The following is an 18898-nucleotide window of genomic DNA, read 5'->3' as shown; positions in this document are numbered from 1 at the left end:
CTATAACCAATCCCATATGAGCTGGTGTCAAAATCAACTCCATCATAGCCTGATCATGCTTTAGCCAGTGGGGTGGGCTGCTGTTCAAGTGTTTGTGTCTGTTTGTATGTTTGTGTGTACTGTACCTCTGTGCTACATGGTAGGACTCTGGATGTATACAGGTCTGGTCCAGGGGGTTAAATGAGGTTGGTATGTTGACACCAGTCTTTCCTTTGGCTTTCTTAGCTGCAGGTTTCTCTCGTTCTTCTGGTGTAGGCTTAGAGGATAATCTAACACTGTTTTGACAAGAAAGGAATACATTTTAAATCAATGAAGTACTCCTGCTCTCAGACTTTATAATGTGTAATAAAAACATTAACGTCACCCTCCAAAAAAACAAACAAAAAAAAAATTAGGGATGGGACTTGATTAAAAAAAAATTTAATCAAATTAGAAGCTTTAATCATATTTAAATATTTAACACGAGAAATATTAATTTAAGTTTGGTTGATGAATCAATCAATGTACATAAGCTTAAACTTCAAAATTTTGTTTATTTTCTCACCAGTCTACTACACAGACCAACGAAGGGTTGAAGAGCTCCTGTGATAAGCAAAGTTAAGCACCATAACTGGATAGTTTTATTCAACATTAATGTCTCACTTAATATAGTTGGAAATTAATCATTGGCTCAGCTGTATTCCTTGATATTGAAAGGTGTTATGCTTGTTTTATCAGCTTATTTTGAATATAAGAATTAAAATTAAACCACAAAAAGGAGCAAAACTTCAGTCTCGGTTGAACCAGCTGCTTTTCCACAGCTGTGTTTTGCACTCACGGTTGCTAGGCAACATGAGCGACGCTGAAGTGAGGGCAGGCGACGCTGATATAAAGGCTAGACCGTCCAATTTCACAGCCGCTCACTTCCAGCCTTTGCGGTCTTCGTGGGCTGCATCCTTCAAAGGATGCGGCCCCTGAATTTGGACAGCTCATCATTCTTATCACATTGTGCGTCGATATAATCTGTATGCCTGGAACTTGTGCACCAAGAAACTTTCCACGGTGCAAAGTGCGATTAAAATGTGTTAACATTTTTAATTCGTTATTTTAACCGTAATTAATTAATCGAAATTAACGCGGTAAAGTCCCACCCCTAAAAAAAAAATGTAAAAATCTATCAAGCTATTGAAATATGTTGCGTTTTACTTAACTGAGCACTGTGAATCCTGCTTCTACCCAAATACAATGGCAGTTCATTTTGTTTGCACCACTCACTACATTAAAAATTTATAATCAAAAATTTGTCATGTTCAGTGGTCTCAGGATGTCATCTGAAGCCATGGTTCTCAGGTTGGAGTGGCCACTCCAGGTTGGGAATGGATTGATTCCCCGAGTGGAGGAGTTTAGGTATCTTAAGGTCTTGTTCACAAGTGAGGGAAGAAGGGACTGGGACATTGATAGGTGGTGCAACATCTGCAGTAATAAGGATGTTTGGTCTGCTGTGGTGAAGTGCTGTTGGTTTACCAGTCGGTCACCTATGGCTATGAGTTGCGGATAGAACTCAAAAGAATAAGACTGTGGATAGCGACTTTTCCTCCACATTGAAAGGATCCAGTTGAGATGGTACAGTTGTCTGATTAAGATGCCTCTTAAGTGCTGGGAGGAGACCATGGGGTAGACCTGGGACACCCTGGAACGATTATAATTCTAAGCTGGCTTGGAAATGTATCAGTGGCTGGGGAGCAGGAGGTTTGGGCATCTCTGATTTGACTGCTGCCCCCACGACACGGACGCAGACAAGCAGGGGAAAAAATAAATGGATGGATATTTAAAATAATGCAAATACAGAGTCAGTATTTCCCAACTCTATTTCTACCTTTTTATGAATTATCTAGAGTAACTGAAACACTGTTTCTGTAGACTCTTTTCTGCTCCACTTCACAGTCCTCACACAACCACAAATAATTTACTTCTTTTACCCACCTGTACATGCATGATATACACTCTTGCATACTACATTCAGCTGTTTTTTTTTTTTTAACTGTAATTTTTAATGCTTTGAACACTACAAACTAAATACTACTGAAAGAATTCTCAACACTTGGCTACAAGTAAACCAAAACTACCTGCATGGCTAAGTACTGCTAAATGTCCCTCAATGAAGGTTGTTTTTGCAGTTTGTTCTAGCTGACCCTTAAATGAAAAATAAATGAGACAACATTATAAAACAGCACTTGAATGTTTATCTGCCTGTTTTTAGATCCAGCTATCAGTATATACAGTGTATATGAGTGTGTACCTGGACAGGGTTTGTGGGTTGATTCTGATGAAGCCGACACACTGCTGGTAGGACTTGGGCCCCATGCCTTTGACCAGCTTGATCTGTTCCCTGTTGATGAAGGGACCGTTCTGCTCTCTCCATTCTGTGATACTCCGTGCCCTGCCCATATTTAGGCCTGCTACATGCCTAGGAGATGATACAACAAATCAAAAGGAGAAAAATTCCTCCTCTCACAATCAATTTAAATGACTTGCATAAATTCTGTTTAATTTTGAAGGCTTTGTTCTACACTGGACGCTAACGCAACAAAACAGAACAGTTAATTAACTTAGCTTGGTTATATACCTATAAGATCACCTATAATGACTCTACAGTATTTGGTTTACACATACCCACATACACACACCAAACAAACAGCAGATTCTGCAACCGTGACCTGGCATTTAAGCAAGCGCTGGAAACACAAGTGGCACACATAAGCCAATATTAAGCATGTATATTTGTCCAGTTCGAGCTGAGTAAAGACGAGAGGTGATTTGAAACTCAATTAGGTCTGCTCTGTTAATGCCCACAGTGACTCACTCATGCTAAAAAACATGGCTATGTCAACACTCCGCATAATACCTCAGTCATCAACACGTCTGTGTGTGTTTCATGTGCGTATGTGCATAGCTTAACTTTGTGGAGGAATGGAAAAAGCTGACTTGCAGAGCAGACAGGTAAATAGATGACCTGATGCCTGCCTTGTAGCTAATGCCAGCTCAATTCATACTGTTTTTATCGACTGCAAAAACTGTGTATATGAAATTTCTGCACTTCCTACTTTTGACTCACGTTTATACTGCATGAGCTGCATCAAATAAGCAGATGTGTGCGCATTTGAGCTGTGTTCATGCATTAATTTTTCCCACTATATGTAGACATGTTTCTTCCTCTGTATATATGTTTCTGTGTGTGTAACTGTGTCCACTGTTCCTAATCCTATTTGTTAATTCCAGTCAGTCCAGTAAGTGGGCGAGGGTGTAAAGCATTAGTCTAAACAAAAAACTGGCAGGCCAACTGTCTGTGTGTGTGTGTGTGTGTGTGTGTGTGTGTGTGTGTGTGTGTGTGTGTGTGTGTGTGTGTGTGTGTGTGTGTGTGTGTGTGTGCGCATCAGGGACATGCCTGTACATGAGTGTGAATGAAGCCTTGCCATGTTGTGACTGCTAAGGGAAAGTATGCCAGTGGTCTGAACCCTTCTTCATCTATTTTTCAGAATTTTGTCTGTGTGTCTCAAACAGAGTGGTTTGAGTGCAAACATGCTCTTGCTCTTTGGCACAGATGTTCCGATTCTTATTTATCACACAGTAACATCAGGGAGACATCTCCTTGGTCCAAAGTCCTAAATTTATTCTTAGTCTGAGTATACAACCACACTCATTAAGAACTGTCATCAGTGACAAGATGGACAAAGAATCCTGCAAACATAGACTGTGTATAAAAGATGAACATTATATGGGGTGGGGTGGGACTCGATTAAAAAAATTAATCTAATTAATTAGAAGCTTTGTAATTAATTAATCGAAATTAATCGCATTTGAATATTTAACATGATAAATATTAATTTAAGTTTGGTTAATGAATGAATCAATATACATAAGCTTTTCCCACCAGTCTACTACACAGACCAACGAAGGGCGGAAGTGCTCCTGTGATAAGCAAACTCCTGAAATTAAAGTTAAGCATCATAACTGGATAGTTTTATTCAGCATTAATGTCTCACTTAATATAGTTGGAAATTAATCATTAGCTCAGCTGTATTCCTTGATGGTGAAATGTGTTATGCTTGTTTTAACAGCTTATTTTGAATTAAAGATTGAACATTAAAACACAAAAAGGAGCAAAAGTTCGTTCTCCGTTTAACCAGCTGTTTTTCCACAGCTGTGCTTCGCACTCACGGTTGCTAGGCGACATGCAGAGGTGAGGGCAGTTGACGCTGATATGAAGGCCAGCCGCTCACTTCCGGGCTTTGTGGTCTTTGTGGGCTGCAAAGGTACGTGGGCCGGGTCCTTCGAAGGATGCTGCCCCTGAATTTTTGACATTGTGCGTCGATATAATCTGTATGCCGGGAACTCGTGCACTGAGAAACGTTCCACGGTGCAAAGTGCGATTAAAATGATTTAAAATTTTTAATTCGTTATTTTCCCCATAATTAATTAATCAAAATTAACGCGTTAAAGTCCCACCCCTGATATATATATATAGATAGATATAGATATAGATATATAGATATAGATATAGATATATAGATATAGATATATAGATATATATATATATATATATATATATATATATATATACATAGATATATAGATAGATAGAGATAGAGATAGATATAGATAGATAGATAGAGATAGATATAGATAGATAGATAGATAGATAGATATAGAGATAGATATATAGATAGATATAGATATAGATATATATATAATGTAATTTGAGCGCTGCTGTCTGACCGCCGATGGCCGAGGCATCCACACCATTCCGTGGTCTGCAGCGATATAACCTCCAGTATGGCACTTGATTGACCAAAGATCCAAAGTGTCACCATCAGATGAGAGGAAATTAATTAGGATGTTCAGGAACAACCCAGGAACCCAGGCTCAAGTCTGCCATGAACTGAAAACTGCTGGAACACTGGCATCACTGTCCACAGTGAAGCAAGTTTTACATTGCCATGGACAGAGAGGGCGCTGACTAAAAAAGAAGCCCCTGCTCGTAAATCAACACCTTCAAGCTCAATTGAAATTTGCAGCTGTCCACATGGGCAAGCCAAATACCTTCTGGAGAAGGGTTTATGATCAGATAAGACAAAGATGAGCTATTTGGCCACATTGACAAGAGGTATGTTTGGAGGAGTGAAGGTGAAGCTTTACTCCAACACTGTAAGAACATTGTACCATCTGTCAAGCATGGTGGTGGTAGCATCATGCACCGAGGGCTGTTTTGCTGCCAGTGGTACCGGAACATTGTGCAAAGTGGATGCAAATCAACAGCTAGACAGCTGAAACTGGGTGTTCCAACAGGGAAATGATCCTAAACACAACTTAATAGCTTCTGGAATGACCTTCCAAAAAACAATCTCAACCCTACTGAAAATCTGTAGAATACATTTAAAAGACCATAGTCCGTGGTCTTTTAAACGTCCATACGAGGAAAACAACAAATGTAAATGAACCCCACCAATTCTGCCAAGAAGAGTGGTCAAATATGAGGTCAGAATTATGCCAGGAGCTTGCTGATGGCACCCAATTCTTCTTTTTTTTAAAGTCTTTAAAAATGTATGCTGTACAATCATCTAACTCTGGAAAAAGAACAGTTCACAAAATAGTTAAAAAGCCCAAAATTACCATCATGACATGAGTATATGTAAACCTCTGAAGACAACAGCACATCATCTACGTCCTAGATTACATAAAGAGAGAGAAGCAACAGAGACAGCTAAAATCCACCTACCCAGTACCTTTAAAGTTGTGTAAAAGTGACCAATTTGTCTGTTTGCTAAACTTAGTATGAAATTAATAGTCATAGTCTTATTAATTTCTTTTGTTAGACACTACAGTATATGTAATTTTATGTCCTTTACCTCATCAGTGTCTCAGAGCAGATGTTAATATCCACGCCAACAAAGCTCACACACTCCTGCACCACGCCATTGAGCGCTGCCTTCAAAGCTCCAGCTGACACATCATGCTAAAAGAAAGACAGAAAAAACACATTAACAGAGACACAATTTTGAGAATACACACATATACACACAGAGAACGAAAGACACAGGCCAAAAATTGGTTGAGCACAGAAAACATTAAATCACTGCTTTCATTGGTGTGTGAGGAAGTAGAGATTCTTAGGATTTTTCAAATCTCTTTGAGACAAAGAAACACAAAAAAGTAGTAGAAAATCAGGATTTATTCTAAGACTAACACAGCTGAATTTTGCTCTATTTTATTTTTCCATCTAAACCTGTTTATCAAAATATTTTACTGAAAGATTTTAAGACTTTACCTGAGCATGTTCTGTTTAGTTCCTATGTATTCGCTATTTTATTCCAATTTTACCACATCCTATCATTTTATCTTGTGTTGGCAAAATTTCCCCAAAGAGAGTGATAAAACTGCATTGTGAAGCAAATGCAGAAAGAGAAACAAGATGTTGGCATGACACAAGCTTTAAATGACAGCAGTACAGCAAATTAGTGGCACAGTGGAAAAAACACTGAGTGAGAGAAAGCTGATTGACAGGAGAACAGAAGGGAAAAGAAAGTGGAGAATGTTAGTTTGGCCTTTCAACAATCTTTCCCACTAATACAGTGTTTTTGCCATTGTAGCACTCTGTCTATAAAACAAGACCCATCACCGATGGGGATATCTTTCTTCAATTAATGAAAATATAAAATAAATTTTGAAGTCAGGTTAACGTTACAGTCCCATTTCATAATAGTAAACCCTTCAGCAGATATTACCTTCTGCAAAACTATTTTGCCCTAAACTTTTATCCAAACTACTTTTAGTCTACTTTTAGTCACCCCTGGGTTATTAAAGATAGGATACATATTCCAGCAAAAACATGTTTTCAATTTTAACAATACTCATTAAATCAAAATCATTTTAAGCATGCTGTAAGTAGGGCTGGGTGATATAGACCAAAAATAATATCACGATATTTTCAAGCTGAATGGCGATGACATATGTATATTTTTTTCCTCCCAAAAAGTTATAAAGAAAAAGGCACTTCTGAGCCAAAGCTACATGTCCCAAATGTCACATTGGCACTATTTTTTTAAAAAACATTCAGCTGTAGATGTACATAAGAAATTGCTCAAAAATAAACTATTGGCATATATAAATAGAATAGAATAGAATGCCTTTATTGTCATTATACAGGATGTACAATGAGATTGGAGGGCCACTCCTGTTCAGTGCCATGTAACAGAAAATCAAACTCTCTAAAATAAAAATATTATAAAAATATTATAATCTAGTATGATCAATATAATATAATCAAGAGATATAATAATGCTTCAAATAATAATGCTTCTCAAATAAATTAATGAATTTTTCCTCCATAACAGAACACTCACAGCGCTGCTATTGAAATGTAAACAGGGGCGCCTGGGTGGCTTAGTGGTAAAGCCGGCGACACATGCAAATGCAGTGTTGTGGTGCGGGCGGCGCGGGTTCGCGTCCCGGCCTGTCGCCAATTTGCCCGCTTGGAGTCATTTTTGACCAGGATATGTCCTTCAATGCACATATTAAACAAATATGCAGGACCGCTTTTTTGCATTTGCGCAATATTTCTAAAATTAGAAACATCCTTTCTCAGAGTGATGCTGAAAAGCTAATTCATGCATTTATTACTTCTAGGGTGGACTATTGTAATTCATTATTATCAGGCTGTCCTAAAAGCTCCCTGAAAAGCCTTCAGCTGATTCAAAATGCTGCAGCTAGAGTACTGACAGGGACTAGAAAGAGACAGCAGATTTCTCCCATATTGGCTTCTCTTCATTGGCTCCCTGTTAAATCTAGAATAGAATTTAAAATCCTTCTCCTCACATACAAGGTCTTGAATAATCAGGCACCATCTTATCTCAAAGACCTCATAGTACCATATCACCCCAACAGAGCACTTCGCTCTCAGACTGCTGGCTTACTTGTGGTTCCTAGGATACTTAAGAGTAGAATGGGAGGCAGAGCCTTCAGCTTTCAGGCGCCTCTTCTGTGGAACCAGCTTCCAGCTTGGATTCGGGAGACAGACACCCTCTCTATTTTTAAAATTAGGCTTAAAACTTTCCTTTATGATAAAGCTTATAGTTAGGGCTGGATCAGGTGACCCTGAACCATCCCTTAGTTATGCTGCTATAGGCCTAGTCTGCTGGGGGGTTCACATAATGCACTGTTTCTCATTCACCTTATTTACTTTGTTTATACTCCACTCTGCATTTAATCATTAATTGATATTAATCTCTGGCTCTCTTCCACAGCATGTCTTTCTCTCCCCTCAGCCCAACCGGTCGCGGCAGATGACTGCCCCTCCCTGAGCCTGGTTGGCTGGAGGTTTCTTCCTGTTAAAAGGGAGTTTTTCCTTTCCACTGTCGCCAAGTGCTTGCTCATAGGGGGTCGTTTTGACTGTTGGGTTTCCTCTGTATTATTGTAGGGTCTTTACCCACAATACAAAGCGCCTTGAGGCGACAGTTTGTTGTGATTTGGTGCTATATAAATAAAATTGAATTGAACTGAATTGAATTATAATAAGCGGACTTGGCAACACTGTGCCTGACCCACGTGAGTGTAATCCACTGCGTGGTGGGGTGACGTATCTACGCCATGAAATTAGCATATCATGATATAATTTATTTTCCCGGGCAAGAATTTTTTACCAGTATTATCGTGAATATGATATGATATGGCCCAGCCCTAGCTGTAAGAGACTGATATTCTGTGCTTATTTTTAACATTTCTACAAATACTTTTTTGGTAAACACATCCTAGAAAAGATACAAAAAAAAAAAATTCCATGGTAAACTAATTTAAGAAAGTACATACTGCATTCTTGTACAAGGGTGTTTACTGCATAATGTCTATTTATAAAATCTATAACAATAATCCAGATATAATGCATACTTACAAGGTATCCACTTCACCCTCTGGAATGCATTATGTAGTAACTGGAATATTCCTACATAATGCACCCACACTACACAATCTGCTTGTATTCTGCTTGCATTATGTATAACATCAACATAATGCAACCATATTGTTTACATTCAATCAATACTGCTGAGTAGTAGTTATGGCTTTAAGATTGCTCAATGATGAGTCAGTCTGTACTATTTATGGCCATGAGTCATCCCTGACAAACAAGTTGGACAATGCTCAGCCAATCAGAAGTTAGCATCACAGCCTAATCAATAAGGCTGCAGCCTAGAACTGCTGCTACTATAAACAGACTTGCTCTTTTACCTAGAAATTTGGGATTCCCCAGTTTCTCACTATCAGTCAATAATAGTGAAGCAGGTATAGCCAATCACACAGCACAGTATGATCACATGATTAGGCATGAGAAAGAGGCGGTATCTCATTTGCATATATTAGCACTAGCAGCCTGAAAATCTCCATGTAGTTTACTCTCCACTTCAGGTGAATACAGCCAAAGTGTACAAAAGGTTACTAAACATATAGGAATATAAAAATAATGTGTTTCACATCTTTGAAGAGCAAAGAACATATATGCCAAATTTCATGACTCAACTCAACTTGTGGTTTTGGAGAAAAGTAAAACCTCACAGACAGACAGATGGTATGATGACAATATCCTCTTGCTTTATTTTGTACAGGAGGATAATAAAAAATACCTCCAAATGATGAATCCCACAAACTTCTCAACAACCAGCCAATCAAACATTAAACAGGAGATATTTTTCAAAAGGAAAGGAAAGAAAAGGAAAATATTACACCGACAAATTTTTTGAAAACACAACAAGTAACTTTAAAGAAACATGAGGTCTGGCAAGCAGAAAAAAAAAAAAAAAACAGCCCTGTGTTGTGGGACAAGGTCAGAAACCAAGGAGTTCAGCTAGAGACCGATGCCTCAGCAACTAGCTGACAATCTAAACTAGACTACTATTGGTGTGTGTGTGTGTGTGTGTGTGTGTGTCTGCCTGTCATGTGTATGAATATGACAGGGACTTGCATGAGTTGTCCTGTAACATGATCAAGCCTTAAACAAACACTGACTTGTAAACAGACAACAGCAGCAGCAGCTAGCAAACACACGCTCCTCTGTCAGCGATAAAAGGGTAGCAGGGCAGATGAGGACTCGTAGGTTTTTGGCCTGGCCAAAACTGTGAGAAGGGCGTACATGGGTATTCTATGAATATTCCACAATTATCGTGGCAAGACACAGTGCTGACAGAAAGGATTAATAGTATTTTTGCTTTGGACAGATTAATTTGTAGTTATTTGCACCCCATTTCAGACACAAATCAATACAATAAATAAGTAACCAGAAAGAGTCATGCAACTGATAAACACTGCATAGGCACTTAAAGAAATAGAAAAGGCTTAGATAAGAAAATTAGGATTTTAATTAAAGCACATTAATAAAATGACTACATTTGGTTTTCGTTTGTTTTTTCAACAGCAAACAACAATGTTTAAAATACCACAAATAATTAGGAATAAGCAAAAGAAAATGGATGGATGGATGGATGCAAACCATCATCAAGAACTGCTTATCCTTTTCTTGCAGCTAAGCTGAATTTACTAATTTCAGAAGAAATTTTACAATTGCAGCATTGGTATTTAATGAATACTGTTCATCCTGCTGTTTCAAAGAAAACAGCATGTCAGTGATTAAACTAGTTAATCTTATTTCAGATTAGGGTTTTTTTTTTTGTACTCTAGCTCTCCTGTTAACAAGAACATCCTTTAAACCCCTGTGTACTGAATTACTGCAACATCAGCAAAAGTTAGTACCTAGCCTACAATGAATGCTTGCTTTATTCAGCAGGGAGATGATGCCATAGAGAGACAAGACAAAGTCCCAAGACAGCATCTTCAATCTGTTCTTTGTGAGAATGCTGTGGCACTATAACCAGTGGCACATTGGAGACAAAAAAAAAAAAAAGATTCCAAACAGGAACAAATAAAACTAAGAATCAAAGATTTGATTTCTAGCGAGTGGCTCTAGAAGAAAAGATTGCGCGAGACAAAGAAGACAAGGAAGAGGAAATCACCTGTAATGTCACACCAGAAGTGAATGTTTTCACATGGGAAGGGTGGAGGTGTGTGAGTTTTAACCTGCAGTAAAAATCTAATGAATGTGTTCTCACATTCTTGCTAAAACCTTACCGAGGTGGGAGAAACACTAGAATACTTTTGGTATTGTAACTACTAACTGTGCCTAATTAGGGATGGAAAAACTAAAACTAGTGTTTCTAGTTAAAAGATAAAGGTGAAAACATTTAGACAATGTTATGCAGATTTTAAAAAGCACCAACAGCATACTTCAAATGTCATTTATTGCCAAAAGCAAATAATAATCAAATTTACACTCAGCAACCTATGTCTAGATTTCACTCAATTTTAAACACTTTTCACAGATTATAATTTTTCTGCAACAGATGTTATAGGCTGCCCAGGTCGAAATTAGTACAATGGGGTTGTTCGTGTGATATTGCTTACTAATAACAGGTATTTTCATAAAAATATGGGACTGCTACACAAAAGAAGTTATGCAAATATGTCATAAGAAAGAAAGTAAAGAGAAGCTACAGGTAAGGAAAAGCAATCTTCAGAGGCAAAGCAAAGAACTAACAGCAGTTATTAAAGAACTGGAGTGAAAAAGAAAACATGCAAGTTTAAACATACACAATCCAGTGTGTGTGTTTCTGCCTTAACATCCAGGCAGCAGAGGCCCGCGTGGCTCTCACACAGTTTACAGTGGCATTAACAGCACCAGTGAAGCATGCTGCACTGAACCTTTTATCTCTCAATCCACACATCACACCTTTTCAGCCTGCTAATGTAACTAATAAGCCAAATAAAATGACCCATAATTACGCTTTTCAAACTTTAAGTATTAGTAGATGATGCTCAGACCTAGTGCCCTTCAATTCTCTTATCTTTCATTAACTCACCTCAAGGTACACAAGGACATAAGAACATTAGAAATCACATTGGCAACTTAAGTAATGCAAATTTTTCTCTAAGACAAAATTGCACAATCCTGTTGAGCATTTATTCTTAGAGATGACCCTGTTGCCAGTATAACTTGGCTTTTCTTTACACTTCCTTGTTGCCTTCAGAGGCTTTCTTTAAATTAGTGGATTTCTCTCAGTATCCCTCTAAATGTTATTCTTAGTATTTAAATTAGAAATGTAAGGTGATGTCGAGGCACAGACAGAGATGGTGTACTAGACAGCAAGCTGTATATGCTACTATCTGATTTAAAATCACTTCCACTCCCTCATTCCTTGGTCCCAACTCCCAGAACCAAAACCTCAAATTCATACAGAACCAGTGGAGTGGATCCCTCTGTGCGAAGGTCATGTTTGGATTGGTCTGAAACCAGCCAAAGCCAGCCAACCAATACACAGGAACAAAGTGCTTCTGTCTGCACCTCGAGTACTTAAACGCCACTGAGTTACCACATGTCAATCAGTGAGAGTGAGAGGAAAAGACACTGGTGAACACGAGAGAAGAGAGAAAACACCCAAAAAATTACATTAGGATTTTTGAGAAGTACTTCATCAAGAAATCTAAAATACATTGTAATGTGTTCTTTATGAATAAAATTACAGATACAAAGGGTGAAAAAGTCAGAGAGGGAAAAGGGAGGCAACCAACTGTTGACTAACAATAATAGCTTAAATATTTGGACTGACAGCAGTCTGAAATCCTTTCTCTGAACAAAGAGCCTAAGGGATGTAAATGATGGCAGGAACTGTGACATAATTAGGATCAAATGTCAGTTGGGCTCTCACTGTTGTGTTCAACCTGGGACATGAAGACTTATTTTCATGTATTAACCCTTTAATGCCAAGTGTTTCATATTTGATCTGTGAATTTTTCTGAATTTTTGAGACATTATCAGTTGATTTTTTTTTTTTTCACAAAAACACTGCACAAAACATTAAGCAATAAATTGGAAAAAAAAAATGGTGGACGTAGCAAATATGATACAAATTAAAACAACTTTATTTTTTATTTAACCAAAGGTTCAATAAACACTATTTAAAAAAAAAAAAAAAAGATTTTCCTGGCAATTATTTGTTGGCTCAGGCTTTACAGGGTTCATTCTTGTAATATGGAGACGCTACAAGTCAATGAACACTGGAGATGGAAATGAAAGTTACCAGCTGGAGGTTGATTAGCTAAAATTGTTTATTTAAATTCACCAGACCAGCAACAAAGGCATGCTGCATCAGAGGCAGACATGATTCTAATTTCTGCATCATTAAACTCAAACCTCCACCTCTTTACAGAGCTCCTCCCAGCTGTCCATAAACATACTTGGCACTAAAATACTAAGGCTTGGCAAACCAACTTCCAAGACAGACAAACAATGCAAATGAAACTGCCACTTTACGTCATTCATTCTCACGTAATAAGTGAACTATGTACAAGTAAACAAGGTGTCTAAGGTTATCTGAAGGTCATAATCTTGACTGGCAGCTTTTAAGCCCTCTGAGACCTGTATAATTTCCTAATTATGTAGGCTTGGCTGATTATGCTTCTGTTTGTGCATGCCTGTAATATTTATGTTTTGGGAACCTAAATCTGTTGACAACAATGACTTTATAAAAGACAGACTATGTAAGGACTAATCACTGACTCTTTTCTATAGTCATTAATTCACAGAGGCACATTGTTTGTCTTCCTTGTAGGGACAAAAAAGCAAGCTTTTAAAATGAAAATCATTTTATTTTAAGATTTAAGTTTAAGTTAAGGGTTTGGCAAGCAGTACATACAGTTATGGTAATTAAGGCACTGTGAGTCATCGAAATAATTGCAAGTGCATGCACACACAAGAGTGATCTTTATGAAAACTCAGGAAGTTAAGAAATAGCTATCAGGTATTTATGAAAGGTGATAGAAAAATAATAAACATCTCCTTGCTGTCGTATCACCTTCAGGTATTGATTGATGACTAGCATTTAACGAGCTAAGTAAGCACATACACACATGCACAAACACACACACACAGGGTGACACATATCACCAGAGGGAGTGCAAAACTGAACGTGAGAAAACTGGAACAGAAAAGCATGAAGAGAGGCACAGGAAGTCTCATTTATATACTCAGAAAACATCAGATTTAAGAATTTGGACAAAATCTTTTAAGCAATGTTCCATTACAAAAAAATTTATAGAAGCGATGTATGCATTTTGCTTAATATAGACAAAATGTTAGGGACATAGGTGATTTAAATCATTGTTCCAGGCATCCCATAATGCACCATTCCTTCTAAGTTTCAAGTTTTGCATTTCATATTTAAGAATCCCACTGTTTGCTATTTATGATGTTGGTGTGTTTTTTCCTTTGTATATCCTATATAAATTAATCTTGGTATAAAAACATACCATTTTAAAAAGTATATACCCATAAGTTTTACAGCTCTAAATAAGTAGCCTGACAGCCAGACCAGTATTATTTATTACTTAAGAAGAGAATTGGCACAAGCCTGTGTAAATCCATCATGCAAACAAAGATGGAAGGTTCACTCATTTCACACCCTGCCTAAACGCACAACCACTCAAAAACATGCTCGAACAAATCTAAAGGAAATCATTAAAATAGTATCAACTTTTATTTGGCATCTTAAGCCAAGTTTTAAGAGCGTGTTTTTTCCCATGCTCCAAAAAGGCTAGGCAGGAACTGTCAAGCCTTCATTTCTTACCCTTCTTCTTTCCCTCTGCTCTGCCTGCTCCTGTCTTCCCCCGTAGGCACTGCCATTCAAGAGTAAAAAATAGCACTCACATCCACACTTTCGTAGTAACATAGCCACAGAGCACTATAGGAGAACTGACCTTGGCGTGAAAGTGACATCACTTTCACAACCTGCAGGGTTAACCCTCATATTCAGTCAAGGAAATCTTAAAATAAGTGCAAAGGTTCCTGAAAATGAAAGTCATTATCGTCAACGGAGAAGCTATTCAACTTCTCTCCAGGAATACAAATATATCATTAAAAATGAAACCATTTAAATTGTTACATAGTGCTATTTACCTACCAATCTTCTAGTGACTTTTTTCCTCAACTTTCTTCATTTGTCAATGATGCATCATAAATATGTAAATTACCACAATTGCAACTGATCCAAACAACTGATAATGTGACAACCAGCAAACACAGCTAACATCAGATGCTATTCTCTGCTATTTGCAGTGTATACGCAGTACATTGGTACCAATCAGTACAGCTATGGTATTGTTAGGGATTAGTTTTTACTCAATGAATAAATGACAAATGTTTAAAAATAAACTCCAGTAAATTAATTAATAAACAGTGGATCAACCAAATAATAAACAATTAAAGAATACATTAGACAGAGAGCAACAGATCAGAAAGTGCTAACTAACTTCTCTGTCTCAGTGCGGTTCGGCCACCGTACGTACCATTAAAACATCACCAACGTCACCACGTTCTGTTATTAATCTAGACAAGATTGCTCTTTATGACAAAATTTTTTAAAAAATCAGGAAGAAGATGTGCTGTATAACTCCAGTGCTGATGAGAGAAATCTGGGTCATGAAAAACCAGCTTGAACAAGACCGAAGACAAGGCCAACTCATAGCGCTCAGAAGTTGTTTATGTTTAGATAAGTGGCAGTATAAAGATGTTATGGTTAGAGAGCTACACAGGCTCGGAGACAAAGAGAGCACACACACAGGCCTGACTCCTCTGAGTCATTGCATGCATGTGTGATTTTTTTTTTTTCCCTGATTCTTTAATATAATAAATGTTTCACTTTTTTAATTAAAGTGTTTCAGGTGTCTTCCTTCGCAAACAACCTGTTTACCTGTCAGTATATCATGACATCCATGATAATGCCAGTATAATTTTTATGTGATGAAAAAGCATCATATTGCAATGTAGTGACACAGTGTTTACTGTTCCCAGCGCACACAACAACACGACAAATGGAGGTTTCGTTTTTCTACTCTGAACACCAAAAGCTCTTTCTCCAGTCTCACACTGGACTTCAATGATGTCAGTAACGTGCTACTTAGTAACGCGTTACTCTAATCTGACTACTTTTTCTCGGTAACGAGTAATCTAACGCGTTACTATTTGCAGTCCAGTAATCAGTCCAAGTTACTCATCCAAGTCACTGTGCGTTATTATTGTTGTCATTTTCCTCAGTACAAAGATGTATTTTTGCTTTCTTCTTGCGTCTCGGGGAGTGACGTCTGGCTGATGCGACAGTTAAGTCCCGTTGTCGGCATGAGGACAATACCAGCACAGCGACACAAATGTAAACAATGGAGGGAGGAGAGAGATAGGCATTTTCTAGATGAAATACAAGCATTATTGTGAGTCTGTCAGCTAAAGATGACAACATCAAGGTTAGTTGTGCACTCTGTGCTGGCGAAAAAGTGCTATGTAGCTTCAAAAACACTACGTCAAATATAAGAAACATCTGGAGTCAAGGCGCAGTCAAACTTACAGAGTGAGTCGCAACAGGTGGAGCGAAGCAGAGCTGCAGCTAACCCTTACGAAAATCCACTATAGTTAACTATGGTTTTTATGCCGTAACCATGATTTTACCTTGATTACTGCATAAAAACCATAGTTAACTATACTCGATTTTTGTAAGGGAATGCAGGAGCCCCCCAGCACCCAAACAACAAAAGCTGGACTACAATTTGCTGGACTACAAACCAGTAAGTGGGGGAGAGCTGAAAAAGTTGAAAAGCCCTCTGCTAGAGTATGTAGTAGAGGGCTTCATAAATCATTTTGAGAAATCATGTTGTCTTTGCTCTATTTACCAATATAAGCAAAGACATTACACATAAAAATATACAGAAACATCTGAATCACAGACGATCACTTTTTGGCACAACACCGGCCGCTGTTGAAAGTAACGAATAAAGTAACTTGTAATCTAACTTAGTTACTTCTAAAATGAAGTAATCAGTAAAGTAACTAAGTTCCTTTTTAAAGGAGTAATCAGTAATCAGTAGTCAGACTGCATTTTCAAGGTAACTATACCATCACTGCTGGACTTACAGTGCTATTTAGCTAACACACACACACACACACACACACACACACACACACACACACACACACACACACACACACACACACACACACTATGATGAATACATCAGGGGGAACTCGGGGTTCAGTCTCTTGCCCACAGATACTTTCAGGAGGAACACAGGATCTAACCACCAACCACTGACCTTCCGATTAGTAGATGACCTGCTCAACCACGTGTGCCACAGCTACCCAAACGTGTCTCAAACTGAGAACTGCATGTCAGCCTCCAATGACGATTTAGTACCTAACAAGAAAGCTATTTCAACAGCCTCCAACAAGGCACAGTACTTTGAAAAAGATGCAAGAAAACTGTTCCAGCTAAAGACAGAAACAACACATTTGTTTTACTACTTGAGGCAAAACTACATAGAGTAACCAGACCATGAAGGCACATGGGGAGGGGATACTTGCAACTATTTCTGCAACCCAAAATTAAACAAATAGCCATCCATGCATCGCTGGGGTACTTGCTAGCAGCACTCCATATGACAGAAAGAGCAAATGTTGGATGGAAATTTCTGATGTGGTTACATGGCTGTAAAAAGAGCGCTTTCAGCAACTTATTAAAAAGCTCAATCCAAGACACAATATAACGTGACAATGTTGTGTAGGCTCCTGAAGAGTTACAAGGTTGTCATAAATATCATCAAAAATGTTTGATGTTATTGCAATATAATTTTGTTTAGGTTGTAACACCCTAACATGTTGTGCTACTTGAAAACCAGAAGAAAACATGAAATTAAAAGAAGGCAGCTGAAGGGCAGTCATTGTGACAGAAGTGTGAAAAGGTACACAAAAAGTTAAGAGCTGGGGTTGAAGAACGGTCGACAAAGGTGAGGGGAAGAGTGACAGTTTCTTTAATATCCGGCTGGTGGGTAATGTTTTCTTACACAGCAGTGTGTGTCTGTGTGTGTATTTTCCAGTAGCAGTTTGTTTCATAGCCCTGGGGATTTCCAAGCTGTGACGGACCATAGCTACATAAAGAGGTGACTGACAGATGAAGGACTAACTCAAAGGCCACACGTAGGTAGGGTCTAATTATTGAAGAACAAAATAATCCAGCAATGTTTACTCACTAAGTGTTCTAAACTGCAGCGATGTGTAAGCAGTCTTTTAAACAGCATTGTTACAGCTCATGATGCTGGCTCTCCATTCAGACATGTTTCTGGTTTCTCAGTGTTCAGAAAAACCTGTCAGCCAGCAGTGAAAACACAGTTCCCACCCCAATACTTGCGTCCAATCTGATTTTAATGGGCCTCACTTCTTTAGCCCTCAGCTCATTTCCGCCTTTCCCTCAGAGCTGTCACTCACTGGGTCAGCAGAGAGAGAGAAAAAGAGCGCATGCTGTGCCAGCTGTCTAGAGTTACATCTGCCCTTATGCTTTTTGGGTCTAATGGCAATAAACTTTCCAAAAGCTCAAAATGCCACAAATCACACAAAAGAGCTTGCTCAAAACACACATATGCACAAGTGCACTTTTGTCACACACATACATTCATGCATACGCTAACACAAATGTATACGCAGACATATATATTGACTAAAAAAAATGATGGGGAGGAAAGTGTGTGTATGTTTTGTGTGAGCTCACATGCAGGTCAAGATGATGTCCCATCTTATATCTGTCAGCACCCAGAGTTTATTTACTCGGTAAGATTAGCATTTGTTGACCTAGTCACATGATCTGAGAGCGGGAGGTGCAGAACCCTAAGCACCCAAGAGAGTCCAGATCAGGACGTGATGAGAGACACGGGCCTGAGACTAACACACACACACACACAGCCACACATACATACACATAAGCACTTGCACAATTTGACCTGCTCCTTT

At 38.3% G+C, this 18898-nt stretch overlaps 1 protein-coding gene across 1 annotated transcript in view; it reads right to left on the bottom strand.

The window, feature by feature from the left end:
• The window catches only part of srbd1 (S1 RNA binding domain 1), a 64871-nt gene that overhangs the window by 9623 nt on the left and 36350 nt on the right, over nucleotides 1-18898 (bottom strand). The window contains exons 17-19 of the mRNA XM_030747461.1: nucleotides 5886-5992; nucleotides 2279-2446; nucleotides 126-275 (exon numbers count right to left, since the gene is read on the bottom strand). Of these exons, the coding sequence (XP_030603321.1) occupies nucleotides 126-275; nucleotides 2279-2446; nucleotides 5886-5992 (425 nt within the window). The remainder of the gene's footprint in view (nucleotides 1-125; nucleotides 276-2278; nucleotides 2447-5885; nucleotides 5993-18898) is intronic.

Source organism: Archocentrus centrarchus, chromosome 15, assembly GCF_007364275.1.
Source record: "Archocentrus centrarchus isolate MPI-CPG fArcCen1 chromosome 15, fArcCen1, whole genome shotgun sequence".
Taxonomy (NCBI): Eukaryota; Metazoa; Chordata; class Actinopteri; order Cichliformes; family Cichlidae; genus Archocentrus; species Archocentrus centrarchus.
The sequence above is the reverse complement of the archived record's forward strand: the minus strand, read 5'-3'. Positions and strand labels throughout refer to the sequence as shown.